The following is a 27170-nucleotide window of genomic DNA, read 5'->3' on the forward strand; positions in this document are numbered from 1 at the left end:
CGAACACTAAGAGAGAAAAATTGCGCACACCGAGTTATTCATAGTAAAAGGCTACAAAACAGCTGCGCAATATCTATTTTGAATCGTAGGAAATGATACGGCCAAAATGTGCCAATTCCGGAACGTTATCTTTACACACAAAATACAGGCCCTGAAGGTGAGAATGAATCGATGGGTAGCTAAGAAATTCAGTGCATCAGAACATCCGGGATACTTCGCCAAAAGTCGGTCGCGTTGCGACGGATATTATCAGGCTCGGTATATGCGGTCCCATTCGAGAACCTGATTTGCGTCTCGTTCTGGGTAGTGTATCTCGGCCAGGCAGGAGCCGAAGAGTTGACCTTGTTGGGATCTCCAAAAGCAATGACTGGGAATATTCAGATCTTAGTCTGAGTATCAAACCTCTATGGATGTGCACTCACAAGAGCTCCAATAAGCATTCATAATCTTTGCTTGGTCGGCGACTTCTCTGGGTTTATCAAGAGCTATAACTGTGTTGACGTATTGTAGTTCGGAGCCGTGTTTAACTCCGTCGGGATCGGAGGTTAAGTAGGCAAAGTGATACTTCCAAACCGGCATATTTAATTTCGATGCGTATACAGCGTTGGCCTGAACTTGAGAAATACTAGGACATTCAGGTTGGAATATGATTACTAGAATGAACAAGGAAAACATACTATGCAAAGTCACCGTATGCTACTGCGACACGCCAGAATCGACGGTCGAGCGAGGAGTTCGCGTAAGGTGACCCAGGGATGTCGGGTCCAGGGTAAAGGTTTGCAACGGCATCGAGCTGAGAATCAGAGATCTTGGGAGCAAGATTTCTGAAAAACCCTTTGAACTCTTCGGTGGTATTGAGATTTTTATGAACAAATATAGATCCTTCATCGCTAAAGAAAGTTTCGTTAGACTCGGGTCATGTAATTCAAGCAAGTATCTCACCTATTGAACCCAGTGAAAACTGAAACATTATTGACTTGGCCAGATTCCCAAGACTCGTGAGCCGGTCGAGCAACTTTAAACGGTAAGCGCACATATAATATCTGCTCCAACTTGAACTTACTAAATTGATAGTCCACCACCGGTTGGAACGGCCAAGTAACTGCGGGGCTTCATCAAATTGTAAATCTAGACATCCCGGCAATCATTCATGTAAGTACTACTCACTCATATTTGTTAAACACGGATACGCTAGCATTTCTGATAGTCTCCATAGAGATCTCTCGCAGACACGAGAACGTAGCCGTCTCGTTTGCACCTCGATAGCATCCGGTCAGATTCAGGAACTCGTCTGTCTGAGTCTGGTACAGAGGATATGTCCTGTTACCCGAGTGAGGACCCGTCCAGAGTAGTATCCAGAGATACTCACCAGTCAGGAAACGCTCTTGCGGTGGGTCCTCCGGAGTCCATGATGACCCTCTTGAAAGGCGGAGGTCCGTCTACGTGTAGCAAGTGATAGCCAACAGAGGTTGCTCCAGCAGATTCGCCGAACAAAGTGACCTATTGCCTATATTGAGCTTCATATTCGCTACGACACTGGTTCAGCTCACCTGGTGGGGATCTCCTCCGAATAAGGATATGTACTTCTGGACCCATTGGATTGCATATTGCTGGTCGTAAAGTCCGAGGTTGAGGCTATTTGCTCGATGTGTAAGGTTGGATGGTAAAAATCCAAGAGCCCCTAACTGAATATGACCTGTTCAGTAACTGCGCCGGGATATGTAAATTCCAGAGAAAAACCTACGCGATATTCGATTGACACTCCGATATACTTGACCGGTGAGTGTGAGATCATCGAAGCAAGGCTAAACCCTTGCTTGGAGCCGGCGTTGAATGCGCCACCGTGAACTGTGGGGGACCATTTGATGAGACTAGGCGCTTGACGTAAACGAAATATACTTACTCCATATCACTACCGGCAGTTTGTCTGATGTCGTAGTACCCTTGGGCGCAAACACCGCTAGCGACAAGCAGTCCTCGTCCATGTTGGGTCTCGTACTTTGCGGGCAGACAGGACCATACTCTGTTGATGAAACTGTGCCGTTCATCCGGAGAGGCGGCTGAGGACGAGCAAAGCGACGGGCACCAGTAGGAGGGGCAGCATAAGGTATATGTAAGTAGGCAACAAGGGGATTGGGCAGCGGACTGCCCAGATCACTGGTGTAGTTGTCGAGGCCAAGGAATGTTCCATAAGGAAGGGTGACTTGGGCGGACAATGCGTTTCCGGACAAGAGGAGTGGGGTAAGACAAGAAGGGAGAAGTTTTGTGAAGGAAGGCATGGCTAAAGGTGTTATCCAGAGGGATGGGCTTGGTCATGTAAGTGTAGCCACTCGTGATATTTAAACCATTCAGAGTGTTTGACCTCAGTGCATATGTGTGAGTTTCTTGGGGCTTCATCTGACAGCTATATGATTGGACCCCAACACTGTGTGTATTGCAATGGTGACGTCTGGTCCCTCCTCCGTAACCAGTGCAATCCAAAATAGTAGTATCACCGACGGCTGTGATTCCCACAGGGGCTACAGTCAGGGAACAAATTGAGTAGTTCGGTCAGAAGCTGAACAAATTCGATCGTGACGTACCGTTGTATGCTATTTCTGTAACAATCAACCATCCAAAGGCACGTTCATCCATTTGTCCACCGGGATTATCGGTCTATTCCACCCCATCCCACGTGACCCCTGCTCCTTGAATTGCAAACCACGACCCAAATGCCTCCTGCGTCACCTTCTGCTCGCACATTACAGGGGATCCTACCTTGGGTTGCTGAGAGTAAGTCATATGAGACACAACAAAAGGCGTGTACGTTTGTGGTATGATATGTCATACCTAGACAGTATGGGGACCAGAATCCAGAGGTGGGTTCTGTACCAAGAGAGTCTACAAGCACGGCCTAATTACAATAGATTAGGTGGAAGGCCAAGTGACCTAGCTTATTGCTCTGACAGGTCCTGATGGCGCTTGGCAAAAGACATTAATTGACAAGGCTGTTGCGTGAGCAACCAAATCACAACCAAAACATTTTTCTCATGTGGCTCAGGTGGTCTGTTAAGCGTGGCAAACGTCCTGCTGGGGACTTGGTACTTCACCATTATTTCAGTGAGCTTTTGTACTATGGAGTGTTTTCCATGTGATCAGAGCGCATACCCTCAAATTCTAACATGGTATGCTACCAAGGGTGCGTTTGAAGTTGCAGAACAGCATCTACTGAGCTCTGCATCCCACAACTGTACAGCCGCTAGCCCAAATGATGTTCTAGCAATCACGTAGTGGCACCAGTCCTGGGCCCTTTTTTGATACATAGTATAATCCTGTAAGCATGCACTTAGTATTTAGTGGTCTATTTAACAGAACATCCCAGTTACCTATTGAACACATCAGTACCGGACGCATAAACCTTCCCTGCTTTTAAATGATATACAATCTAAACAATAGTTATCTCAGTTTGACTGTAGAATAGTGAACTATGTGCATATATCTACCTAAACAATAGTTATCTACATGGTGATAAGCACATTTGATAGAATGATATAGAAAGATAAAACATACCTCAGTTTGACTGTAGAATAGTGAACTGAGGTACTCAAGAGCCAATACCAAAACTTTTATAAGAAGTATACATCCAAACATCTGTAAATACATTTGTAAGGATTATATACTATAGACCGTGATACTGATTCTTCAACATGCCCACTCTGGATTACGGTGAGAAAAGAGAGTCTAGGACATGCCTAAATTGGCAACAAAGCCTGGGAACTTGACGCGTCCAAGCAGCTTTGTAAGGATGTCAGCAACTTGGCAATTGGTTGGAATATACTCAAGATTAATTTCCTGTAGCTTGACCATCTCCCGCAGAAAGTGATGCTTGATGCAAATATGCTTGGTGTTCTGGTGATTCACTGGGTTTTTTGCCAGTGCTATACTCAATTGGTTATTGGTAAGTAAAGTAGTTGGTCCCTTGGGAAGGAAATTGAATTCAGATAAAAATTGACAGAGCCAAATTAGCTCTCAAGTTGCGCTTGCAGCTGCAACATATTTGGCCTCAGTGCTTGATAGAGAAATTGTTGGCTGTTTTTGAGAAGACCATGCTACACATCCACCGGCCATCATAAAAGCCCAGCCCATAGTCAATTGGCTTGTATTTGGATCACCTGCATAATTGGCATTGACGTAACCAATAAGTGTGGATCCAGCGGACTGCCTGTAAACTATGCCAATGTCCTTTGTGCCTTGTAGGTATTGCAAGGATCTCTTGAACCCATTCCAGTGGTCTTGACCCAGATTTGCTGAATGTTGGGCTAAAAGACCAGTTGAAAAAGCAATATCCGGACGGGTCTGCACCATTGCATACATGAGCAAGCCAATTCCCTGTTGATAGAGGATCCAGTCAATGGTTGGCAAGTCCAATTTGGGTAAGTTTGGCATTTTGGCCATTGGCGTCTTGCTTGGCTTACAGTTGCTCATCTCAAATCAACTCAGGATTTCTTCAATATATTGGCCCTGCAATAGCTTGAGAGTACCAGCGTCTTGGTCTCAATTGATCTTAACGCCAACAAACACCTTGGGCTTGCCAAGATTGACAAGCTTGAAAGATTTCCCCAACTCTACCTTTGTGTCATTGAGGAATGATTGCGGTGTACCCATAAGTAGCATGTTGTCTACATGAGCCAATATAATTGCAATTTTACCGTCAGAGCATCAATAGAATACTGCATGATTGGAATTGCATTGAATAAAGCCAATAGTCTCAAGGACTCCACATAGCTGTAAATAAAAGGCTTGCGCTGCTTGTTTCAGACCATACAAGGCCTTACAAAGCTGCCATACGTAGTCACTGGAGGTGTCTTTGAAGCCTGGAGGCTGTTCCATGTAGATTTCCTCTTTGATCTTGCCATGGAGGAATGCTGTCTTTATGTCCAGCTGGATTATTTCCCAATCTTTGCTTGTAGCTTTTGCAAGAAGGACGCAGCTGGCATCTGAGGTTGCTACAGGTGAAGAAACATCTGTGTAATTGACACCTGGGCGTTGAGAGAATCCTTTTGCAACAGGTCAGGACTTGTATCAGACAATTTCTCTGTTTGGACCAAGTTTATAGCCAAGGACCCACTTGCACTTGATGATGTTCTTGTTGGTAGGTCTTCCAACTTTCTTTCCCATGCCGTGCTTCTCAATCAAATTGAGCTCCTTGGTCATAGAGGCCAACCACATGGGACTGCCTGGCCAGGACATTGCTTTGGCAAATGTTTTGGGAGGTGCCAGTAGAGCTGCGTTAAGTGCTTCAAGTATTGCATTTGTGTTGGCTAACCAGGCGTATTCAGCGCCCACATTTGCCCTGTACTGTACAGGAGGGCGCCTTGATTGGCTTGATTGTCTGACTGATACGGGCTTGGGGGCATTGTCCTTCTTATTGTCTGCCTTGTTCTTGTTGTTGGTTTTTACCTCAGCCTTTGACTTGTTGTTGCCCTCTTCTTTGGGTAAGGGGTTGTCCCCATAGCTTTTGAGTACCACACACTGACAAACACCTCTGCCTTCATCAAAAACAACATCTTGGGAGGTGATTAGCTTCCCGGACTCTCTATGTAGAAGTGTGTGTGCCTTTTGATTTGATGCAAATCCAATGTAAGTGCATTTAATTGATCAATCTTGAAGCTTTGTCCATTGCTTATTGGGTACCTGTACCCAGGCGGTGCATCCAAACCTTTGTAGTTGTGCTACGTTGGGCATTTGTCCCAAGAACATCTCTTTGGGAGTTTGGCCATTGAGGAATGCCTTGGGGGTTACGTTCCATAAGTAGGCTGCATGGACAATTGCAAAGCCCCAGTACTTGTCAGGTAAGTTTGCATTGGCACACATACATTGCTGAAAGTTATTCATGGTTCAAATTCCTTGTTCAGCAATGCCATTGGGTGACTACCCGTAAGGCAAAATTGGCAATCTAGAACAAAATTTAGAAGTCAGAGCGGTCTAGATTCTTTGGATGTAAATAGAGACCCTGGTAACAAATCCAATTACGTTGCATCCGCCAGAAGTGACTTTGGCCTGCAAGTCTAAATTCTAAATCATGAGGATTGTCATTGAAATCTAGAGAGGGGGGGTACCCCCCTTTCTAGACTTCATAATGCGTTCTAAATGGCTCAGGGTCCACATCTTATACCTACGTGCAAATGTGTGAGTGTGATAAATGAGACTCAATGCGTGCATACATGCTCTGGGGGGCTGCCCAGAGCTTGCTGGACCTCTTCCAAAGGCCGCCAACGCCAAAGCGTGCCTGATCAAGCTGGAACAAAGTAAATATAAGTCGCCCAATCCCTTCCACCAATAGTCCTGTCCTAGACGTCCTTAAGGGGCGTTGAGGCAGCGGGCACTTGAGGCCGTATAGAACTAAGTATAAACCGCGTAAGGCAGCGAGGGGTCTACCTACGACAACAAACTAACTAACTACGGCAACCAGACGCTTTAAGGCGTTGACAAGCTACCTAAGTACAGTGAGGGCGACGCTTAAGGCGTGTATCTAAGTGGTTACCGGCTGTAAGGCCTCATACAACGTGTGGAGTGCAACAAGAGGTAATTGACCTGGGTGTTACCATGGTTGGTTGGCCTCCTTATATATTCTACAAGGTGACTAATTACAAATACATTTATATCAAATATGTGATCCAATAAGAACCCCACTCCGCAGTTGGCCTTACTCATACATACGTGTCACTGACGTGTCATGATGACGTCATAGGTGGAGGTGGCTCTGTATGTTGATTTAAGCGTGGATGGGGATGTGGCTTGGCGCTTAGCGTATGATATAAGCGCCAAAGTCACGTGACCAAAAATGTTGTCCGTTTGCCTTTGTTTAAAACCAAGAAAATGGGAATAAATTCCCTGGTATCAATTGTGTCTACAACACTGCCCCCCCTCTAAGGGCCTTGGCGGCGCCAAGGACCTTCTTTTTCATATCCTCCTTGTACTTCCTCAGAATTTTTTCCGCGTTTTTCAAGTTTTCTCAAGGTTCCCATGTGTTCTCTTCCAATCCGTACCCCTTCCATTTTACCCTGAAGAACCATTTTCCGTTCCGTTCCTCTGCGTCTGTTATGCCTTCTACCTCATATTCCTCTTCCCCATCCACGGTAACTGGTGGTGGGCGGTTTTCAAAGGCGCGCTTCTTGTCCCTTTTGACCTTAGATAGTAGTCCTATGTAAAATACGTTGTGGATGCGCATGGTTGGAGGTAACTCAAGTCAATAAGCCCGGTCAGAGATCTTCTTGATGACTTTGAATGGCCCCAGACGTTGTTCTGTTAGTTTGGGGCTAAGGGTCTTGAGGTTAACGTTCTTGGCGTCTAGCCAGGCCTCCTCCCCCAATTCAAATGTTAACGGGCTCCCTTCTTCTCCGGCAGTCATTCTTGACTTGGATTGCCAGAGGGCGGATTCAACTTCCCTCCACTGATTTTCCATAGTTTGGGCTAAGTTGTTGGCTTCTGGTACATCAGTGGGTACGTTGGATGGCGTCAGTGTAGGTTCCCATCCGTACAGGGCTTTGAATGGCGTTTTCCCTGTGCTACTATGAACCACATTGTTGTATGCAAATTTGGCCATTGGCAACCACTTGGTCCAGTCCCGTTGATTGACTCCTGAGTAAGCCCTGAGGAAGTGTTTGATGGAGGGGTTTACTCGTTCCATTTGTCTGTTGCTTTGAGGGTGGTATGCCAAGGAGAAGTGCGGATCAATGCCTAGTTGTTTGTAGAGTGCCCGCACGAATTTGTTATTGAAAACCCTGCCTCTGTCCAATATTGTCTTTTCCGGCATTCCATGACGCTTCCATACATGTTCCAGGAATAAATCTGCTAGCTTGGGTGCTTTGAGCTTCTTGGAGCATTTGATAAAGATCCCATACTTTGTGAAACTATCCACTATGACCAGGATGGAGTTGTTGTTTCTGTCCTTTGGAAGGTCTACAATCATGTCATAGGAGACATGTTGCCATGGCCTGGAGGGGAGTTCAAGCGGCTGTGGGGGGATGGAAGCGTATTTAGGTTTTCTGATCCGTTAACAGGTTTCACAGGAATCCACGTGCCAATACGTGTCTGCACAGATGCCTGGCCAATAGTAGTTACGCAAGACCAGTTCCAAGGTTTGTTGCCTGCCAGGGTGTCCTGCCAGAGGGCTATTGTGGAATAGTTGCAATAAGTCTGTCCTCAGGGTGCCCACATCAGGGACTACAATGCGTCCTTGGTAGAATAGTAAGCCTGCCTCCATTTGGTAATCCTTGAAGGCGCGTTTGATGGACGGAGGTGCCTTGGACTTGTTCTGGAGGAATTGCAATATTTCTCCTAGGGACTTGTCTTGGTCCAGGGAGGCCTTGATTTGACGTTGGAGCTCTTTCTTGGGAGTAACTAGGGCTACATTTGCAAATACAGGATCAGGAAGCATTGTCTGGTGTGCGGGGGGAATATTGGCGTGGTCCAATCGGCGTGAGAGTGCGTCTGGTTTACCCAACTGTTTGCCTGGGCGGTAGACAATTTGGAAGTTGTACCCGGCTAGTAGTAAGTGCCACCTGGCATGACAACGGTTAAAGGTTTGGGATTCCTTCCAGTACTCCAAGTTTCTATGGTTGGTAAATACAGTGATGGGGTGTATGGTTCCTTCCAAGAATATACGCCAATACTCCAGGGATTGTATGATAGCCAGCAGTTCCTTGTTGTGGGTGTCATAGTTCTGTTCTGCTCCCTTAAATGACTTGGATAGGAAACCTAGCGGATGGAGGCGGCCATCTTCCTGTTGTTGGCTGAGTATGGAACCTAGTGCTGCTCCGGAAGCGTCTGTTTCCAGGAAGTAGGGTCTAGACGGGTCTGCGTGACATAATACAGGTGCGTTGGTGATGGCGTCTTTTAATCCTTGAAACGCTTCTTGTTCCCTGGTATCCCATTTCCATGGTGTGTCCTTTTTGACCAGGTTGTGTAATGGTCTGGCCATGTGACTGAAGTTGGCAACAAAGCGGCGTAGGAAGTTGGCAAAACCTAAGAACAACTGCACTTCTTTGACCTTTGTTGGTGTAGGCTGTCCTAGACGTCTGTAAGGACGTCGAGGGAGGGGGCGCTTGCGGCCGGGTGTATCTAAGTGGAAAACCGCGTAAGGCAGCGGCAGGCTATCCTACAACAACGACCAGCTATACTACGGTGACCAAGGCCGTAAGGGCAATGACCAGCTATGTAACTACAACAAGGAGGCCGCTTAAGGCGGTGCGTACTGAGTGACTAAGTAGGTTACTGGGCTTAAGGCCCTTGTACAGTGGTGGGATGCAACAAGAGGTAATCAACCTGGGTGTTACCATGGTTGGTTGGCCTCCTTATATATTCTACAGAGTGACTAATTACAAATACATCATATCCAATATGCAATCCAATAAGAACCCTGCTCCGCAGTTGGCCTTACTCATGCATATGTGTCACTGACATATCATAGTGATGTCATCAGGTGGAGGTGGCTACGTGTGCTGAGGTAAGCGCGGAAGGGGATGTGGCTTGGCGTTTAGCGTATGATATAAGCGCCAAAGTCACGTGATCAAAAATATTGTCCGTTTGCCTTTGTTTAAATCCAAGAAAATGGGAATAAATCCCCTGGTATCAAGTGTGTCTACAACATAGGCCATTCTTGGATTGCTTGGATCTTGAGCTTATCCAGACTGAATCCTTTGTCCAATACAATTATTCCTAGGTATTCTACTGAGGTGACGTGGAATGTACACTTGGACGCCTTACAAAACAACTGGTTTTCCATTAAGCGCTGCAGGACCTCATGAACGTGCTGGGTGTGTGTGACGTCATCCTTGGAGTAGATCAGGATGTCATCAAGGTAAATGATGACGCATACATCCAGGAGATCCTTGAATAACTTGTTCATAAAATGCTGAAACGCGGCGGGAGCATTTGTCAACCCAAAGGTCATCACCAGGGACTTGTAAAGACCGTACTTTGTGTGGAAGGCGGTTTTCCATTTGTTGCCTTCCTTGACCCGGACGTTATTATAACCCCATCTTAGGTCTAATTTGGTGAAGACCTTGGCGCCACGGAGCTGGGCCATGAGATTGTCAGGACAGGGTAGTGGGTATATGTTCTTCTTGGTCCGGTTATTCAAGCGGCGGTAGTCAACAACTAAGCAACAAGAACCATCCTTTTTGGGGACAAACATTACAGGGGAGCTGATGGAAGACTTGCTAGGGCGTATCTTGCCTGCCTTGAGTTTGTCCCTAAGCCAGTCCTTGAGCGTGGCGGACTCAGCATTGGTCATACTATAAAGGGGCAAGTTAAGGGGGCCTTCCTCTGTGAGTTCAATCCCAATATCATAATGCCGGTGTGGGGGAAGCTTGTTGAATTCTTCCTCCCCAAATACTTTGGCGTACTGGTGGTACTTTGGGGGTACTCCTTCAAGGGGATTCTTGTCAGCTTCCTCTTCTTTGGCAATGGTCACGTGTTCTGGTGGTGTATGGGGAAAATAGAGGGTTTGCGCGTTCCAATCAATCTCTGGGTTATGTGCGTCTAGCCATTTTAGTCCTAGGATAGCGGCGTGAGACCCTGTATTGCAAATGAGGAAGGTCTTGGTCATTGTTTTGTTGTCAAAGGAGAAGGTTAAATTGGCTTTTTTCCAGATTTTGCCTGCCTGGGGGCTCAACCCATCAAGCATGGTAACGGTGCGGGGAGTATGGAGATCTATTAGGGGGAGGCAGAGTAGTTCCGCTGTACAAGGGTGCATGAATGATGAAGTAGCGCCTGAGTCTATCAGGACTTCTAAGTGTTCCGCTTGTTTCTCTGGTATGATTGAAATTGTAAAGAGGGGTGAGATTCTATTTGAGTGACTAGATATATTACAGATTTCTACATGACCAGAGTCCTTGGGGTCCTTGCGCGCGGCAGCAGGTACCCTTAGTCTTTTCCTGATTTGGGTCCAGACTCTTTGCCAATCTTGGCGGATTCTTGGGGTTTTCCCTTGTCCTCAACAGGGGTAGCCTTCCAACCCGTGCGGCATTCCGCAAACTTGTGGCCCATTTTGCTGCATTTGATACAGGCGCCTGCGGCACGGCAGCAGTTGCGTTCTTCTTCCAACACAAAGTTTGGATTGTTGGAAAGCTTCTTAGAACCGGTGCTTGACTGGCCGGTACTTGTCCCCCTTGCGGGGTTAGATGGTCTGCTAGACTTACTATCCTTTGGCAGATGGCTAGCACACTCCTCACGGAGGGCGTTATCAATGACAAGTGCTGCATTTTGCAGCTCTAGGAGGGTACAGGGACGGTGTTTGCGGGTCGCAATTTGGCGGCTGACCTCCCAATGGAGGCCGCGGGCAAACTGGCCTCGAAGGGCCGCGTCATTCCAGTCCAGCTCCATGGCCAAGGTCCTGAACTTTGTGATATAGTCTGTGCAAGTGCCGGACTGGGTGAGGGTGGTGATCTTCCGCTCAGCGGCCCTTGTGGCGTCAGGGTTGCCAAACGCTGCCAGGAATTCCAGCTTGAAGCCCTTGACCGTTTGAATGATAGCCCGGTGTGATCCAAGCTGGTCAAGGTGTGGATGGGCCCATGCCCCGGCGGAGTCCTTCATGTTCATCAGGAGGAAGGATAGAACCTCCTGATTGGTTGGGAACATCTGCAAGTTAAGGCGGGTCCAGGCCAGCATCCTGGTCAGCCATTGCTTTGCCTTGCTTCCTATTTTGCCTGTGTAGGCATTGGGGTGGTCAACCTTGACCGGAGCGGGGTAGTGGGCTGCTGGAGCCGGAGGGAGAGGGGCAGGTGCTCCAATTGGGGATCAGAGACGTGGAGATGGAAGAGGAGATGGGACTCGCAGGGGAGCAACTCTTCTTGGGGTTGGCTGGGCCAGACCGGGGAGGACCTTGGGTGCTTCTGACCAGAAGGGGGCCCCACTAGCCAATCCAATAGGCTTGGCTTTTGGTAGGGGGCGTGGCGTTTCTTCCACAGCCTTGACTTGGGGTCCTTTGGGTGTGCAGGGACCATGTGTTGTGACCCAACTGTAAGGTTGGTCACACGCTAGTGGGTTGGGCGCTTGGGGCCGTACTACTACAAACAAAGCTATACGACTACTATCTAAGGCTTATACTAGGGTTACGTAAGGTAACCGTCTACTGGCTAAACTACTGGCAAGGGGGGCTTAGCCCTGGAGGTGTGGTAAGCGCAATAAGGGGTGAGCTACTGAACTACTAAGGGCCGGCTACTTAGCTGGCTGGGGATGATCCTCCTCAATGGTATGAGACAAGGTAAAATCAACTTGGGATCTCCAAGCAATTTTCCTGCTGTTTATATAGACAAGAGAGAAGGTATATACATGGTCTGTGCGTGAGATAAGGAAGTGTCTGTGTGAAAAGAGAAGCATACTGCGGGCTGCGCAGAAGCATGGATTTCTCCTAAGCGCCCTTGGCACAGCATCTCGGCGCGGCATCTCGGCATGAATAAGCGCCGAGATCACGTGATTGAAAAACATGAGATATTAAGTCCGTAAAAAATACTAAAAATAATAGAAAATTCAGGCAATTCTAATGGTATATGTTAGGAGGTTATAACACCATGGGATTGCAGGGACCTAAGCCCATCCTTGACAACATCAATGGTTTGGGAGTGTCCTAGACGTCCTTAAGGGGCGTCAAGGCAGCAGGCGCTTATGGCTGTATAGAACTAAGTATAACCGCGTAAGGCGGTGAAAGGGCTACCTACAACGGCAAACTAACTAACTACAGTGACTAGACGCTATAAGGCGTTGACGAGCTACCTAAGTACAGTGAGAACAACGCTTACGGCGTGTGTCTAAGTATTACTGGCTGTAAGGCCTTGTACAATGTGTGGAGTGCGACAAGAGGTAATCAACCTGGGTGTTACCATGGTTGCTTGGCCTCCTTATATATTCTACAGCCTAGCTATTTACAAATGTTCTATATCAAATATTGTATCAAATAAGAACCCTGCTCCGCAGTTGGCCTTACTCATGCATACGTGTCACTGACGTGTCATGATGACGTCATAGGTGGAGGTGGCTACGTATGTTGATTTAAGCGCGGATGGGGACGTGGCTTGGCGCTTAGCGTATGATATAAGCGCCAAAGTCACGTGACCAAAAATGTTGTCCGTTTGCCTTTGTTTAAAACCAAGAAAATGGGAATAAATTCCCTGGTATCAATTGTGTCTACAACAAGTCCTGTGCAATCACTGCACCAGACAAGGCTCTGGTTGCAGGTTTGGGCGTGTAAGATAACAACGGCTAGGCTTTCTGATCCTATTACAAATTGTGGTACCAAGGTAGTATAGAGCTGCTAAGGCTGTGCTGACGCGTATGGCTTTTCTGAGACAAGCTGGTTGAGTGTCTTTGTCATCTAGTATAATGGAATACACAAGGTTGGGATGATCCTCAATGATGTTCATAGCTTTCAGGGGTGGTATCTGAGCTCCCTGCACAGTTTATAAGTACTAAAACCCAACTGTATATTGATCTCAACAACTATATGCATGGTCAATTATGTTCAGCTATATTACAAATTGACTAAGTTGATTGCGGTAGTGTGTTTTAAATTCTAGAATTGGTTGCGTGGATGCGTGCCTTTTGGCTTTACGGGGGAGGTCTGCGCCTGGGGTCCGCTTGCCTGTCAGCACGGAATTGGTCCGTATCCAATGGACCAATGATTGAGCAATCTAGAACTTCTAAATTGCTCTCACACTTACAGGTAGTCACCCATTACTCTCCAATGAGTCAGCTTTGGTCTTTTGGTGCTCAATCCCTTTGCTGCGCATCCATTCTTCAAAGGTTTTGGCGCAGTATTTGCCTCCACCATTGGTATGTAGTGCCTTGATCTTCTTCCCTGTAAGATTTTTGACTGATGCCTTAAGATCTTTAAAGTTTGTTTTGTACTTGTTCTTGGACTTGAGCAAGTGAACAAACATCTTGAGTGACTTGTTGTTGATTGTTACCGCAAAATATCTTACACCACCAATCCCTTCAACTGCAACAGGACCATGTAGGTTGCTATGGAGGAGTTTGAGGACTTTGGAGGAGCAGGATTCAGAGGGGGAGAACAGAGAACAGGTTTGCTTGCCCTTTAGACACAGCTTGCACGGTGTGCATGGCAGGGTATGTGATCCAATGATCTCCATCCCCTTGACTGCACCTTTCTTGACCATATCTAGCACGTATTTGTAGCTGATGTCACCCAGTTGGCAATGCCAGGTCTCAAGATCTGCTCAAGCAATACGCCTGGCTGCATACGCAACAAATTCTTTTGCTTCAATGTTGTCCCAATCATTGGTACTGTTGGGCTTGACAATGGCTGTGTGTGCCATCACTTTGGTATGTTTCACTGTGCATTTGACTTTGTAAAGCTGGTTGCTTAGTTCTTTAGCAAAACCAATCTCTTGCCCGTGTCCTTGATTGCTGATCAGGATTGTGCCAAACACCTTTTGGAAAAGCACATTGGTGCCACCATTTGTGAGCTCCTTGACGGACATGAGGTTTGCGTTCAACTTGGGTACGTGTAGCACGGATTTCATGACTGCTTGCATGATTGTACCATGACAGATCTTTAGTGCAACATGGATTCAACCAACACCTATTGCAGGAATTTGATTCTGTTACAACCTCCTTAATTATACCATTGGATTCGCCTGATTTTTCTATTATTTTTAGTATTTTTTACGGACTTGTTATCTTATGTTTTTCAATCACGTGATCTTGGCGCTTATTATGCCAAGATGCTGCGCCAAGATGCCGTGCCAAGAGCGCTTAGGAGAAATCCGCGCTTCTGCGCAGTCCGCAGCACGCTTCTTATTTGTCTTATGTACTTCTCTTCTCACGCGCACAGACCATGTAGATAGCGCATTCTTGTCTATATATACAGCAGGAAAATTGCTTGGAAACCCCAAGTTGATTTTACCTTGTCTCATACCCATTGAGGAGGACAGTTCCAGCCAGCTAAGTAGCCGGCCCTTATCAGTAGTTGCATCACCCCTTTACCACACTTACCACACCTCCCAGGCCTAAGGCCCCCTTGTCAACAGTAGTTAGCAGTAGGACGCCTTACACGTCAGTAGTATAGCCTAGATAGTTTAGATTACATAAGCTTGTGTGTAGTAGTACGGCCGTAAGCGCCTGCCCCCACTAGCAAGTACCCACCTTACAGTGGTGTACAACAGATTCCCATTGCCTACTTGAATTAAGGTTGGTGGGTTCAGACATTGGTAAGTGAAGAACCAATTGCAATTTGGTGTCATATGTCTTGATGCCCCTGAATTGAGCAGCCAGACATTGTTGTTGTGAAGGCAGGTATCCAATGCTAAGAGTGCATATAGCCTAGTCCCAGTAGCAGAGGTGGAAGGTTTGTTGGTAACAGCAACTTTTGCAGTGTCATTCTTAGACGTTGATGCAGGTTTGTTTGTTTTCTGATTTGACTGCTTCAAGTTCTGACGCTTTTGCTGCAGTCCTGTGCCTTTGGCTCCTCCACCTTTTGACCAACACTCCTGCTTGGTGTGTCTGGATTTCCTGCAATTTGCACAGGGAGGGCCTGCAGCCTTCTTCTTCCCTTTGCTGTTGTTACCCAACAACTTCTTGCCTGTGGAATTCCCTTTGGACAATTGTGCAAACATTGCAGTGATTCTGCCTCCTTTGCAACACCGTTCTTCCTTGGCGTAGGCTGCGTTCTGTACGGCCTTGGCAGTGATGGCTCCTCCGTTCAGTGACGTTTGGAGGACGGTGTTGACAATTGCGTAGGATGGTGGGAGAGCGTTCATAATAATTTGTGCAAGCATAAAGTTGCTCACGGTCTTGCCTAGCATGGTAATCTTTGCAACAGTTGCTTTGATGGCGTTGAAGCCAGTCTGTAAGTCTTTGCCTTTGTCAATCTTTGCCTGCATGAGCTGCTGATAGAGGAACAACAGCAATTGCATGCCTTTCCCTTCCCAGCACTTGACAATCCGTGTCCATGCTTCATATGCTGTTGTGGTCTCAACTATATTGGCCATGCACCCATCTTCCATGTTCAATGTGATCTGAGCAAACGCCTCATTGTTGCGCAGCTTCCACTTTGAGTATGCAGCCTCTTGCTTGTTGACTTTTGTCTTGTCAGTGGCATTGGTGCCTGTTAACTTGGCTGGTGGCTTTTCTTTGCCCCATGCAATTGTATCAAGCTTGCGCATCCGTAGTACGGTTGTTTGTCTGAACTTCCACGCAGTGTAGTTTGATCCATTGTCTTTAAGGAGTGGGATTTTGTAGGTCTTTTTGCTCAGATAGCTGTTCTTGGTTGACTGCATTGTGTAAAGTGCGGCGGTCTTGTTAGGCTTTGTCTCTTTACTGCTGTCTTCCTTTGAGTTGTCTCCAGCAGGGCTCATAACCTTTTAAATGATATACAATCTAAACAATAGTTATCTCAGTTTGACTGTAGAATAGTGAACTATGTGCATATATCTACCTAAACAATAGTTATCTACATGGTGATAAGCACATTTGATAGAATGATATAGAAAGATAAAACATACCTCAGTTTGACTGTAGAATAGTGAACTGAGGTACTCAAGAGCCAATACCAAAACTTTTATAAGAAGTATACATCCAAACATCTGTAAATACATTTGTAAGGATTATATACTATAGACCGTGATACTGATTCTTCAACACCTGCAACATTCATGAGCCCCTATTATCCTCTCCTTACCAAGCTACTCTCAAACCAACACTTCTCCGAGCCAGCTAACCTCAATTCTTCTGGTTCTGATATATCCTTTTGCGCATACGTTCCGGCCTTGGACTGACACATCAATCAGGCAACCAGGTAATTTGAATTGACCAGACAGGGTATTTCTGGACAGCAACAGCAACGTTTTTTTAAAAAAATAAAAGCTACTCGTTATCAATGCTGTGAGCTCAACATATACCGATTTACTTAGACGTAAACTCAGCCATAACTTTGTACGTATACCCATCACTAATCCAGCCCAAAATGGTCGTAACAATATGTATATTTCCTTAAGGGAAACAGTCGAAGCGCAAGCTGAATAGGTCCCCACCCTGCAAGTTCCGCAATACAGGTTTTGTAACAATCATTCAATTCTCTACAAAGATGTCTGTCGAATTTAGATCTACTAGGGTAACCGTGTTCCTGATTTTACACTTGGAGACGCTTGGTCACGACTGATATAGTTCAAAGCGCCACGCGATTGACCACTGCTGGAAACGCTAACCAGAAGTGAATATAGTAAATGGTCATATTGTGTACAAAAGTGTGATACTTGCCAGCCGTAAATTCAGCACTAAAGTAATCTGGTTGCCCTCATGGTGGTCAATTGTGTGGGGAAGTACACACGAAAACTTGTGATGAAATTAAACATAGATCAACGGACGCGCTCGTACCCTCGCGCCTCTAGTGACTTCTCTCTGTGTTCATTTCAAGTTCTCCAACTGCACGGTCATCGATTAGCGTTTTGACCAGACATCATCTGGCTCAAAACTACACACAACGCATAAGGCTTATTTTATTATAAGGCTAAATATCGGACTACGTGCGGCACTTGGAATTCAGAAGACTTATATCCGTAAAAAGGCTGAAACAAGCACTCATATTGAGCCCAGTGTTCCCAGAGGGATCTTCAATGAGTCAAATAGTAATTTGTCTAGTCACACGATTGGAGACACGATCACATATTCAATTCCAACGAAACTCAATACATATTGACAAACCAAATAAAAAAAAAAACTAATCACAAAAATATGTCAAAATCGAGCAAGGAAGTTAATGCATCAGAACATCCGGGATGCTGCGCCAAAAGTCGGTAGCATTCCGACGGATATTGTCAGGCTCAGTGTATGCGGTCCCGTTCGAGAATCTGATCTGAATCTCGTTCTGGAGCGTATACCTTGGCCAGACAGGAGCCAAAGAGCTGGCCTTATTCGGATTTCCAGTAGCAATGACTGCAAGAAGTAGGAGGTCTTTTCTTTAGCTACGAGTTCATTTATTACATTGGATTCACACTTACACGAGCTCCAATAAGCGTTCATGATCTTCGACTGCTCGGCGGTCTCTCCAGAGAACTTGGAAGCTACAAGCACGTTCACGTATGACAGCTCGGAAGCGTGTACAACTCCAAGAGCAGGGTCGGCGTCGGGCGTCAAGTAGCCAAAGTGGTACTTCCAAACTGGGATATTCAATTTGGATGCGTACACCGCGTTGGCTTGAACTTGGGCAATACTGGGATATTCAGATGAGAATATGATCACCAGAACGAAGCAGTAACCTGAAAACATACTATGCAAAGTCACCATAAGCTGCTGCGATACGCGAGAACTGGGGGCTGAACGAGGAGTTTGCATAGGGTGAACCAGGTACGTCAGGTCCAGGGTAAAGATTTGCGACAGTATCGAGCTGCGAGTCTGAGATTTTGGGAGCAAGATTTCTGAAAAAATCTTTGAACTGTTCAGTAGTGTTGAGGTTTTTGGGAACAAATCCGGACCCTTCGTTGCTATGCGGAGCTTAGTTAGGCCCGTGTCATGTATTTCAAAGTAGATATTTCACCTGTTGAATCCAGTGAAAACTGAAACATTATTGACTTGGCCGGATTCCCAAGACTCGTGAGCCGGTCGAGCAACTTTGAACGGTAAGCGCGCATCTAAACCTCTTTGAAAACTCGAACTCACTAAATTGATAATCTACCACCGGCTGGAATGGCCAAGTAATTGCGGGGCTTCATAAACCAGTAAGCACGAGGGTTCCAAGAATAATTCATATAGACGGTCCTCACTCGTATTTGTTAAACACGGATACGCTAGCATTTCTGATAGTCTCCATAGAGATTCCTCGCAGACACGAGAACGTAGCCGTCTCGTTTGCACCTCGATAGCATCCAGTCAGGTTGAGGAACTCGTCTGTCTGAGTCTGGTACAGAGGGTATGTCCTGTCACCCGAATGAGGAGTTGTCCGGAATAGTATCCGAGATACTCACCAGTCAGGAAACGCTCTTGCGGTTGGTCCTCCAGAGTCCATGATGACCCTCTTGAAAGGCGGAGGTCCGTCTACGTGTAGCAAGTGATAGCCAACAGAGGTTGCTCCAGCAGATTCGCCGAACAAAGTGACCTATTGCCTATATTGAGCTTCATATTCGCTACGACACTGGTTCAGCTCACCTGGTGGGGATCTCCTCCGAATAAGGATATGTACTTCTGGACCCATTGGATTGCATATTGCTGGTCGTAAAGTCCGAGGTTGAGGCTATTTGCTCGATGTGTAAGGTTAGATGGCAAAAATCCAAGGGCCCCCAGCTGCACATGACCCCACGACCGGCGTTCAGTGACCACGCCAAGATCGGTGATTTTCAGAGCAAAAACTTACCCGATAATTAATTGAAACTCCGATATACTTGACCGGTGAGTGTGAGATCATCGAAGCGAGGCTAAATGCTTGCTTGGAGCCGCTGTTGAACGCGCCACCATGGACTATGGGGGACCATATGATGAGACTAGGCGCTTGGCGTAAACAAAACATGCTTACTCCATATCACTACCGGTAGCTTATCTGATGTTGTAGTACCCTTAGGTGCAAACACCGCTAACGACAGGCAGTCCTCGTCCATCTTCGACGTTCCACTCTGCGGGCAGATAGGACCATACTCTGTTGATGAGACTGTGCCGTTCATCTGGAGAGGCGGCTGAGGACGAGCAAAGCGACGGGCGCCAGTAGGAGGGGCAGCATAAGGTATATGCAAGTAGGCAACAAGGGGATTGGGCAGCGGACTGCCCAGATCACTGGTGTAGTTGTCGAGGCCAACGAATGTTCCATAGGGAAGGGTGACTTTGGTAGACAATGCGTTTCCGGATAAGAGGAGTGCGGTAAGGCAAGAAGGGAGGAGTTTTGTGAGGGAAGGCATGTCTAATGGCGCTGGCCAGGAAGGGGGGTTGATCATGTTATTAGCCCGCCCAATGTTTGTGGCATTTAAATCATCCGGGGCACTAGTGTTTAGCCCCAGCACATATGACCAAGTTTCTTGGATCAGTTCCATTTCACAGTTGTGTATCGCATGGATAGTGTCCAGCCCCCCCTCGTGACCTATGCAATCTAAAATAGCCGCAGCAACGACGAATGTGATTCCTCTAAGGTCCATAATCAGGGAGGGAATTGAATAGAAGATGGGCGGTTCCAACTGCATTAGATTCCCGTATGCTATTTCTGTATCAAAGGCACATTTATCCATTTGGCCGCCGGGATTACCGGTTCATTTCAGACCTTCCAGACCCCAACCGCCCTACCCCACGTGACCCTTGCTTCTCGAATTACAAACCACGATCCAAATGCCTCCTGCACCATCTTCCGCTCGCGCATTACAGGCGATCCTGCCTCAGATTGCTGAGAATAAGCCATATGAGGCACACCAGAAAGCTCGCACGTTTGTGGCACGATACGTCAAGTCTGGGCAGCATGACGTTGCTATTGATGTGCTGTTCCAATCGGCGAGAGAACTGCTCAAGGCAGGGCATACCGGGAGTGGAGTGGATCTTGGCTCGTTCTTGATTGAGGTTTACGACACAGCAAGCGTACAAGTAGGACCAGAGTCCAGGGGTGAGTAATATACTCAACGAGCCTATGAGCACGGTCTAATAGGCCAGGTCAAAGGGCGAATGACCCAGCTTATTGCTCTGACGGGTCCTGATGGCGCTTGGCGAAAGACGTTGATCGACAAAACTGTTGCGTGAGTAGCCGAATCACAGCCGAAACATCGTTCTGATCTAGCTCAGGTGGTCTGTCAAGCATGGAAAATACCCCGCTGGGGACCCAGAGCTTCACCACTATTGCGGCGAACTGCTGTACCGCGGTATGTTCTCCATATGATTGTGACGATTATTCTAGAAGTCTGACATGGTACGTTACAGAGGGCGCGTTTGAAGCCGCAGAACAACATCTACTGAACTCTGCATCCCGCGACTCTGCACGGCTACTAGCCCAAATGATGTTTGAGTGGTCTCGCGATGGCACTAATCCTGGACCGTTCGCGATACGCGGCACAATCCCGTAAGTATGCCCTCGGTATCTGTCAGCCGAATTAACGCAGCTCCCCAGTTACTTGTTAAATACATCCATCCTGGCCGCAAGAACCTTCCTTACGACATTTATTGGGCTCCTATTATCTTCACCTCAACGGGCCACTATCATAAACCAACACTTCCCTGACCCAATCATTCTCAAATCCCCTGATTCAGGTGTGTCTTTCTATTTATATATTCTGGAATAAGGCTGAAATATCGACTAGACCCAGACGAAGTTCAAATCACCACAGACCCGACCCTCAACTTCCTCCAGCTCGCGATCCAAACATGTCAGAGGGCTGGATGGGGACCAGAAGCTACAACAAGCGACGAAGAGAGACATAATAGGGTATCTCGTGAGGCTTGGTTACGGTTGGCCTCAAGGTACCGGTCAAGGATCGTCGGCGGAGATGTTATGCGCAATGTATGTTTCTTACTTTACTCATATTTTAGCATGCCACTAATTGAGATCGGCAGATTATTGACTCCCTCGGGGACATTTATTTCGATATTCCCGCTCCAAGAAAGGGCGGAAATCCTCTGCAAGACATGATGTCCTCGTTCTTTGGTGGTGGACCTGCGCCCGATGCTGGTACTAAACGCAAACCCCGCCGTGCCTTGACTGCAGGCACTCTTGACTAATTTCTTCAGATATAGATCAACGGATAATGCCTACTTGAATACTATTCATAAATCTATCTACATGCTTGTCCAAATCAGAACAAGAATGGGACAATGATTTTTCGGTTACGAGGATATTCAGATCCAAATTCGCGCCGGTAAGCCTTGTGTTTTTTGATGGCCCAGATAACCATGGGAGTGGTACCAGCGATGATGAAAATAAGAGCTAAGGCACAGTGAGAATGAGCCAGAATATCTGGTCGGAGAACTTACATGCCCAGCTTTTAGTCATGAATGTAAATGCGATCCACGCCAAAATCTCGAATGTATAATTCGGGCATGAAACATATTCAAACAAGTAACCTACTTTGTGGTTAAATATATATCTTGGGATACCAAAAAGAGTACTACTTACCACGCGGAATCCCACGGGCCGTTGGATTATTGGCTGGGCGGAGGTTGCGTAGGGTCAAATGAGCATGGAAGTTGGAAAGTTCCGCAAACTGTAAAATTCTTGAGCACAGGCACATGTCAAATTATTCCTCTTCTTACAGTCCAGATGATGATCCATTTTAACAAACTAGCGGTGTCATTGCTCGGCCAGCCCCACCCCAGGAGGACACTTGGAGCAGCAGATGTGTGTTTGGCGGACAGCGATCCTTGAGAGTACCAGGGCCCATAAAGTGCGAGTGACAAAAGTAGACCGGACAACAAGTGGTAGTGAGCTGAGCTGCATAATAAAATTAGTAAGAATTAATACTAAAACTGAGGACCTATAAATGCTTACTTTCGGAAGAGATTTCCGACGGGCATGGTCGCATGGGAGAACCGGTGGACAAATATCGTCTCTAGCTCACGTTTGAGAAAGTGAAGCATGACCAACGTGTATGCAACACTAAACAGAGAATTATTTAGGATGCAGATAAAATTAGTGCTAATTTGTCGACGCGTACGTTTGCAGTTGGCTATGTTGTACGTCTTTCCCGTAGATGAGCTTCGGTAGATGATATACCACTGGATGGATCAAGAGCGGACCAATCTAATGACATGTCAGAATAAGGTTGCCTCAGGGATACATATACTCACATATTCAACAATAAAGACCGTTCGGTAGCTGACTTGTGTACCGAGATCCTTGACATAGAGTGTGTTACTCGACGCGTCTAATCCTGCCTCTTGCAAAGTTGTTTTGTCCGCTAACGCTTTGGGTCTGGCCACCTTTGCATTTTTATCAGTTGTTTTTACGGGAGCTGATGCTGTTATCCGTTGTCTATCCGTATAGAACTACAAAAAAAAGTCAAACCCAACCTCAAAGATTAAGCTCCTCTTGTTAGCATACCTGAGGACATTGTTTCGCGATGGCTTGTTTGATCTCTCCAATAGTGATCGTCTCCAGAGTTTTTCCTGGAAATTCCAAAGTGGATGGGAGGTTCTTGGCAATGGCCAGCGGACGAGAACTTGCTGCTTGAAGTTTGACCGAGACCATGGTGGGAGCACGCAAAGCAAATTCAGCACGTGGGAGACACGTCGAATTACCGGCCGGCCGGAACACCCCCAATTACCGGATTTGACGTTTATCGTGGTTGCAATTGGAACCATTCAAATATTTATATCCGCTGCATTTATTTAATTGCTCTCGATTATCATCGAATCTTACAGCCTGGAGACATGCGCTCACTACTCTAATACCGTATGACGCTACGATTTTATTACTTGTTGTTCTGCTTTTACTTCCAAGTCTTCTAACTTATCTCTACTCTGGGGAGCGGGCGCATCGTAACCATGGCCAACGTTCTCTTTAAGCGCCAGCAGCCGTAGATGCACATTATATAATCAAGGCACCCTTTTAAGTACGTGATGGCTTGTCTCAAAAGTGCCGCTTTGCACTTGCGGCGTGAGCTAACAAATAGATCTACATGGAAACGCAACCATAGAGGTGGAGGAGCTCATTCTTGTATATCAGTTCTTGGGTTAATTCCGCCAAAATACCTCCCTTCTCGTAATCCTATGTGCAACTCGGCATTAACTAACGTCACACTGACCAAACAGCAATACATTACGCAAGTATTGTCCCAGTCGAAGCTCTAGGCATAACGAGATTTCAAGTCACTGGACCTTGTTGTGTTCCCATTTCGACAAGCGGATGTGTTTCGATATTACCGTGTTAAAGTTCATCAAAATGTCGTTTAGGTGGTCCTTGATCAACCACATGTAAGTTGGTATGACATTGGAGTCGCTTGACATACACCCAAGCATCTGAACTTCTTCTTCCGAGCTAAATATGATTCTGGCGTCCAGTGAAACGTACAAAATGGGTGGTTATTCGCCGAACGCCCTTGTGATAGAACAAACGACCTTGAAACGAAGAGATCGCAAGCTTGGAACATCCACATCTCAACTTATTCTCGGTGTAAAGACGGCTCACATAGACACCTCATTGGCTCACATAGGTTTTACGTTAAACTAAAGAACGCTTAGAAGTGCGTTGTATAGGATCCCAGCGGCTCCCTGCGATACAGCTCATATTTCGGTTGGCGAACACGGGTAAACTCCTGCTGCTGTTGCGTTCGTAGCGGGCCGTAGCCTTCCTGCTCCGGGCCGTATACTGACAGCTGTGAGGTGTTTTTGACGAACGCACGAGTATAAGAGACTCGGCAGCTGTGCTACTACCCAACACGAACCGTACGCCATTCGGCTTCCACACATAGCCCACACAATTCTTTAAGAATGAAATTTGCATCTGCCATCGTTCTCATCTTTGGACTCGGTACTGTATCGGCCAACCCGCTCGTCGAAAAGCGTGCGTCGACCAGCGAGAAGGCTAACCTTGGTTATGCCACTCTTAGTGGCGGGTAAGTGGCAGTAAACCTATAGTATCCTATCAATAAGACTCACCGCCTCGACTTGCAGTACCACAGGTGGAGGCTCTGCATCTCCCGTCACGGTCACTAGTCTTTCTGCCCTTAAATCTGCAGTCTCCGGCAATAGTGCCAAGGTTGTGATCATCTCTGGGTCAATCAGCGGTAACGAAGTGGTCAAGGTTGGATCGAATACATCCGTTCTTGGTAAATCCGGTGCTAGTAAGTATACTAAATGGTTGATCACATGGTTGGTGTGGTGTCTAACGTCGTGAATAGCTCTGAATGGTGTCGGATTGCGTGTGCTGGATGCATCGAATGTGATTATCCGCAATCTAAAGGTATGCCTAGCATCAATATGAAACTAATTCAGCAATCAAATTAATGAACCAAATCTCATTTCACAGATCAACAAAGTTTTAGCTTCTGGAGACGCCATCGGCATCCAGGCTGCTAACCGTGTCTGGGTCGACCACGTCGAGCTCTGGTCTGACAAAGATCATGGCAAGGACTACTACGATGGGTTGCTAGATCTCACCCATGGTGTCTATGCTGCAACAATAACTCACTCATACCTCCATGATCACTACAAGACTTCTCTGGTCGGACACTCGGACAGCAACGAGAGTGAAGACAAGTCAATTCAAGTTACTTTCGCGTATAACAAGTGGGAAAATTTGAATTCGCGTACTCCATCTTTCCGCTTTGGTCACGGTCACGTTTTCAATAATTAGTGAGTGTTTTATCTGGAACCCCTGCCGCGCATATATTCAATGATAACACAGTTACGTGAACAATAACGATGGGATCAACACACGCGTTGGGGCTGAGCTGCTCGTTCAAAACAACGTATTCGAGAATGTGAAGAAGCCGCTGTACAGCACTGACAATGGTTATGCCAACGCCAGTGGTAACGACTTCGGCGGCGCTGGCAATACTGCTCTCTCCAGTATGTCATCTTAATTTATACTCCTTTTATCACTCATCTTACGGCCCTCCTTAGCCTCATGGAGCTCTGTTGGTTATTCCTACACTCTTACTGCTACTGGCTCCGTCAAATCCTACGTAAACTCCAACGCCGGTGCCAAACTTTCTTTCTAAATTGCTTTGACTACCCTGTTCCTGTGTCTGTATATCTACAGCTCTTGTAGGCAATACCTGTTCAATTCGAACGCTGTTTCCTCCTTTTTGCTCACATTTGCGGATCCCATGAGCCTCCAAGGTATGACCAATCCTAGCTTGAAGCCTACTAGTGAACACTCGCAAGATTTATACTCTTTGACCCGGTTACTTTAAACGGCTGCCTTGATCTTAAGCCTCCCCCCCCCCCAAAAAAAAATATATTCGAGAACCCACAATCGGCTTGTTAACAATTAGTTCATAGCTTGACACAATGGGCTGTACATTTCTGAGCTCAATCAGGAGCTCATCTCTCCCTGTTCGGATTCGCTCCGTTGTCCAGTGCACGCTGACACTTGACTATCGAGGATAGTGACTTGCCTGGACACGCTAACAAACTAAATCTTCCATGAATAAGAGATTGTTCACCAAACAGTTTACCAAGATACTTTACCAAGTCCAACCTGAACTCCTGGTCAATTTTCTCAGGATTTCTGCAAAGATGGTCCAAAATACTCTTGAAAGCACCGTCGTACAGACGGTAAATAAAACGGGGATCTGATTCCAATGGGTCCCGGCCCCTCCGTTTGATATCATTGATAACTCGCTCGTGATGGCGGACCGCCTCAAGTGTATTTGCAAGCTAACCCCAGGGAAAATCAATTGTTAAATCTCTCACCATCAATATCTGGGAGTGATTATAGAGATCCGTACCACATGCCTAAATCCATATGGGAGACTTCTTCTGTTATTGTCGTAAAGAAACTGAAGATAATCGGAGAAACTTTCGTGTCTCTCGCTCCATTCACGATGGATTATGGGAGGATCTTCTGTCAAAGCAAGTGGCAGCTCGCCCAGCAGATACCTAGGGAAAGTATACATGCAGGTCTCGGTGGTAGCTGCCTGGCCCCACTTGATGGTTTATAAATCCAAATTTTGGAATGCCTTTGAGGGAGGTGCATATATATGAGCAAAGAGATTTCGGGAGCTCAAAAATGGATTTATAAGCAGGAGGCTTACACACTATATGGTTCTGAGGCTTTGAAGGTTACGCGTGGTGTTAATGCTATTAGAAGGCACATTATTCCGGTATAGTAGTTATAGTGTGAATGAATTTGGATTTCAGACTGAAAATGGGCACGTTGAATGGAGCTGTCGTTTGGAGCTTGAGGAGGTTCCACGAGATATAGCTTATGTGCCGGGAATGGACAGTAACACGGTCACGTGATTATTGGCCTACGGATTGACGGCCCTCGGGTCCCTATATGTTGTACGTTCAACCTGCCAAGACGTGCCTCTTTTCTGCTATTCCGGAATCTTCACTTGATTCAATCCCTTACTCAACTGATTGCTTTGCGTAGTGTTTATTGCCATACCCCCCCGTGCGCCGTGGCTGGCGTCAGGCCCAGGGATGGCCGACCCGCACCTGACCCGCGAAGTTCTCGTGTCGCGGTCTCTCAGACTATACGCTGCGCGTTGCGGCTCATCAGATCCCCCAACCCAAACACGGAGCCCAGAGGCGTCCATGTTAACGGGCCA

The 27170-nt window shown here is 46.7% G+C and overlaps 11 protein-coding genes across 11 annotated transcripts; 2 read left to right on the plus strand and 9 right to left on the minus strand.

The window, feature by feature from the left end:
- Positions 1-188: 188 nt before the first annotated feature.
- RhiXN_03361 (carbohydrate esterase family 10 protein) lies at positions 189-2279 on the minus strand (the record flags this gene model as incomplete). Its single annotated transcript, XM_043323178.1, has 10 exons — positions 189-367; positions 423-625; positions 678-890; positions 943-1015; positions 1064-1110; positions 1168-1320; positions 1370-1500; positions 1551-1685; positions 1745-1848; positions 1904-2279. The coding sequence occupies 10 exons, from the start codon at positions 2277-2279 to the stop codon at positions 189-191; spliced, it is 1614 nt and encodes a 537-aa protein (XP_043178674.1).
- Positions 2280-4008: 1729 nt separating this feature from the next.
- Positions 4009-4425, minus strand: RhiXN_03362 (Retrovirus-related Pol polyprotein from transposon TNT 1-94; the record flags this gene model as incomplete). Its single annotated transcript, XM_043323179.1, has 1 exon — positions 4009-4425. The coding sequence occupies one exon, from the start codon at positions 4423-4425 to the stop codon at positions 4009-4011; it is 417 nt and encodes a 138-aa protein (XP_043178675.1).
- A 108-nt stretch (positions 4426-4533) lies between these two features.
- RhiXN_03363 (Retrovirus-related Pol polyprotein from transposon TNT 1-94) lies at positions 4534-5874 on the minus strand (the record flags this gene model as incomplete). Its single annotated transcript, XM_043323180.1, has 4 exons — positions 4534-4658; positions 4815-5036; positions 5085-5595; positions 5674-5874. 4 exons carry the CDS (start codon positions 5872-5874, stop codon positions 4534-4536), a joined length of 1059 nt encoding a protein of 352 aa, XP_043178676.1.
- Positions 5875-6994: 1120 nt separating this feature from the next.
- On the minus strand, positions 6995-8962 carry RhiXN_03364 (Retrotransposable element Tf2 protein; the record flags this gene model as incomplete). The annotated part of the gene is made up of 3 exons (XM_043323181.1): positions 6995-7222; positions 7262-7996; positions 8060-8962. The coding sequence occupies 3 exons, from the start codon at positions 8960-8962 to the stop codon at positions 6995-6997; spliced, it is 1866 nt and encodes a 621-aa protein (XP_043178677.1).
- A 660-nt stretch (positions 8963-9622) lies between these two features.
- RhiXN_03365 (Retrotransposable element Tf2 protein) lies at positions 9623-10669 on the minus strand (the record flags this gene model as incomplete). Its single annotated transcript, XM_043323182.1, has 1 exon — positions 9623-10669. One exon carries the CDS (start codon positions 10667-10669, stop codon positions 9623-9625), a length of 1047 nt encoding a protein of 348 aa, XP_043178678.1.
- Positions 10670-10908: 239 nt separating this feature from the next.
- On the minus strand, positions 10909-11987 carry RhiXN_03366 (Retrotransposon-derived protein PEG10; the record flags this gene model as incomplete). Its single annotated transcript, XM_043323183.1, has 2 exons — positions 10909-11768; positions 11882-11987. 2 exons carry the CDS (start codon positions 11985-11987, stop codon positions 10909-10911), a joined length of 966 nt encoding a protein of 321 aa, XP_043178679.1.
- Positions 11988-13706: 1719 nt separating this feature from the next.
- On the minus strand, positions 13707-16355 carry RhiXN_03367 (Retrovirus-related Pol polyprotein from transposon TNT 1-94; the record flags this gene model as incomplete). Its single annotated transcript, XM_043323184.1, has 3 exons — positions 13707-14175; positions 14242-14552; positions 15180-16355. 3 exons carry the CDS (start codon positions 16353-16355, stop codon positions 13707-13709), a joined length of 1956 nt encoding a protein of 651 aa, XP_043178680.1.
- Positions 16356-17752: 1397 nt separating this feature from the next.
- Positions 17753-20204, minus strand: RhiXN_03368 (carbohydrate esterase family 10 protein; the record flags this gene model as incomplete). Its single annotated transcript, XM_043323185.1, has 10 exons — positions 17753-17931; positions 17997-18208; positions 18267-18479; positions 18533-18605; positions 18655-18701; positions 18759-18911; positions 18960-19090; positions 19141-19275; positions 19346-19449; positions 19505-20204. 10 exons carry the CDS (start codon positions 20202-20204, stop codon positions 17753-17755), a joined length of 1947 nt encoding a protein of 648 aa, XP_043178681.1.
- Positions 20205-20301: 97 nt separating this feature from the next.
- On the plus strand, positions 20302-21675 carry RhiXN_03369 (cytoplasmic protein; the record flags this gene model as incomplete). Its single annotated transcript, XM_043323186.1, has 7 exons — positions 20302-20569; positions 20612-20699; positions 20746-20822; positions 20881-21019; positions 21068-21207; positions 21258-21457; positions 21511-21675. The coding sequence occupies 7 exons, from the start codon at positions 20302-20304 to the stop codon at positions 21673-21675; spliced, it is 1077 nt and encodes a 358-aa protein (XP_043178682.1).
- Positions 21676-21749: 74 nt separating this feature from the next.
- On the minus strand, positions 21750-23140 carry RhiXN_03370 (3-oxo-5-alpha-steroid 4-dehydrogenase; the record flags this gene model as incomplete). Its single annotated transcript, XM_043323187.1, has 8 exons — positions 21750-21880; positions 21928-22017; positions 22070-22157; positions 22207-22384; positions 22442-22549; positions 22608-22693; positions 22741-22938; positions 22994-23140. 8 exons carry the CDS (start codon positions 23138-23140, stop codon positions 21750-21752), a joined length of 1026 nt encoding a protein of 341 aa, XP_043178683.1.
- Positions 23141-24381: 1241 nt separating this feature from the next.
- Positions 24382-25613, plus strand: RhiXN_03371 (pectate lyase; the record flags this gene model as incomplete). Its single annotated transcript, XM_043323188.1, has 6 exons — positions 24382-24506; positions 24565-24734; positions 24792-24853; positions 24920-25245; positions 25298-25461; positions 25516-25613. The coding sequence occupies 6 exons, from the start codon at positions 24382-24384 to the stop codon at positions 25611-25613; spliced, it is 945 nt and encodes a 314-aa protein (XP_043178684.1).
- Between the last annotated feature and the right edge of the window lie 1557 nt (positions 25614-27170).

This window comes from Rhizoctonia solani, chromosome 3 (genome assembly GCF_016906535.1).
Source record: "Rhizoctonia solani chromosome 3, complete sequence".
In the NCBI taxonomy this organism is placed as follows: domain Eukaryota; kingdom Fungi; phylum Basidiomycota; class Agaricomycetes; order Cantharellales; family Ceratobasidiaceae; genus Rhizoctonia; species Rhizoctonia solani.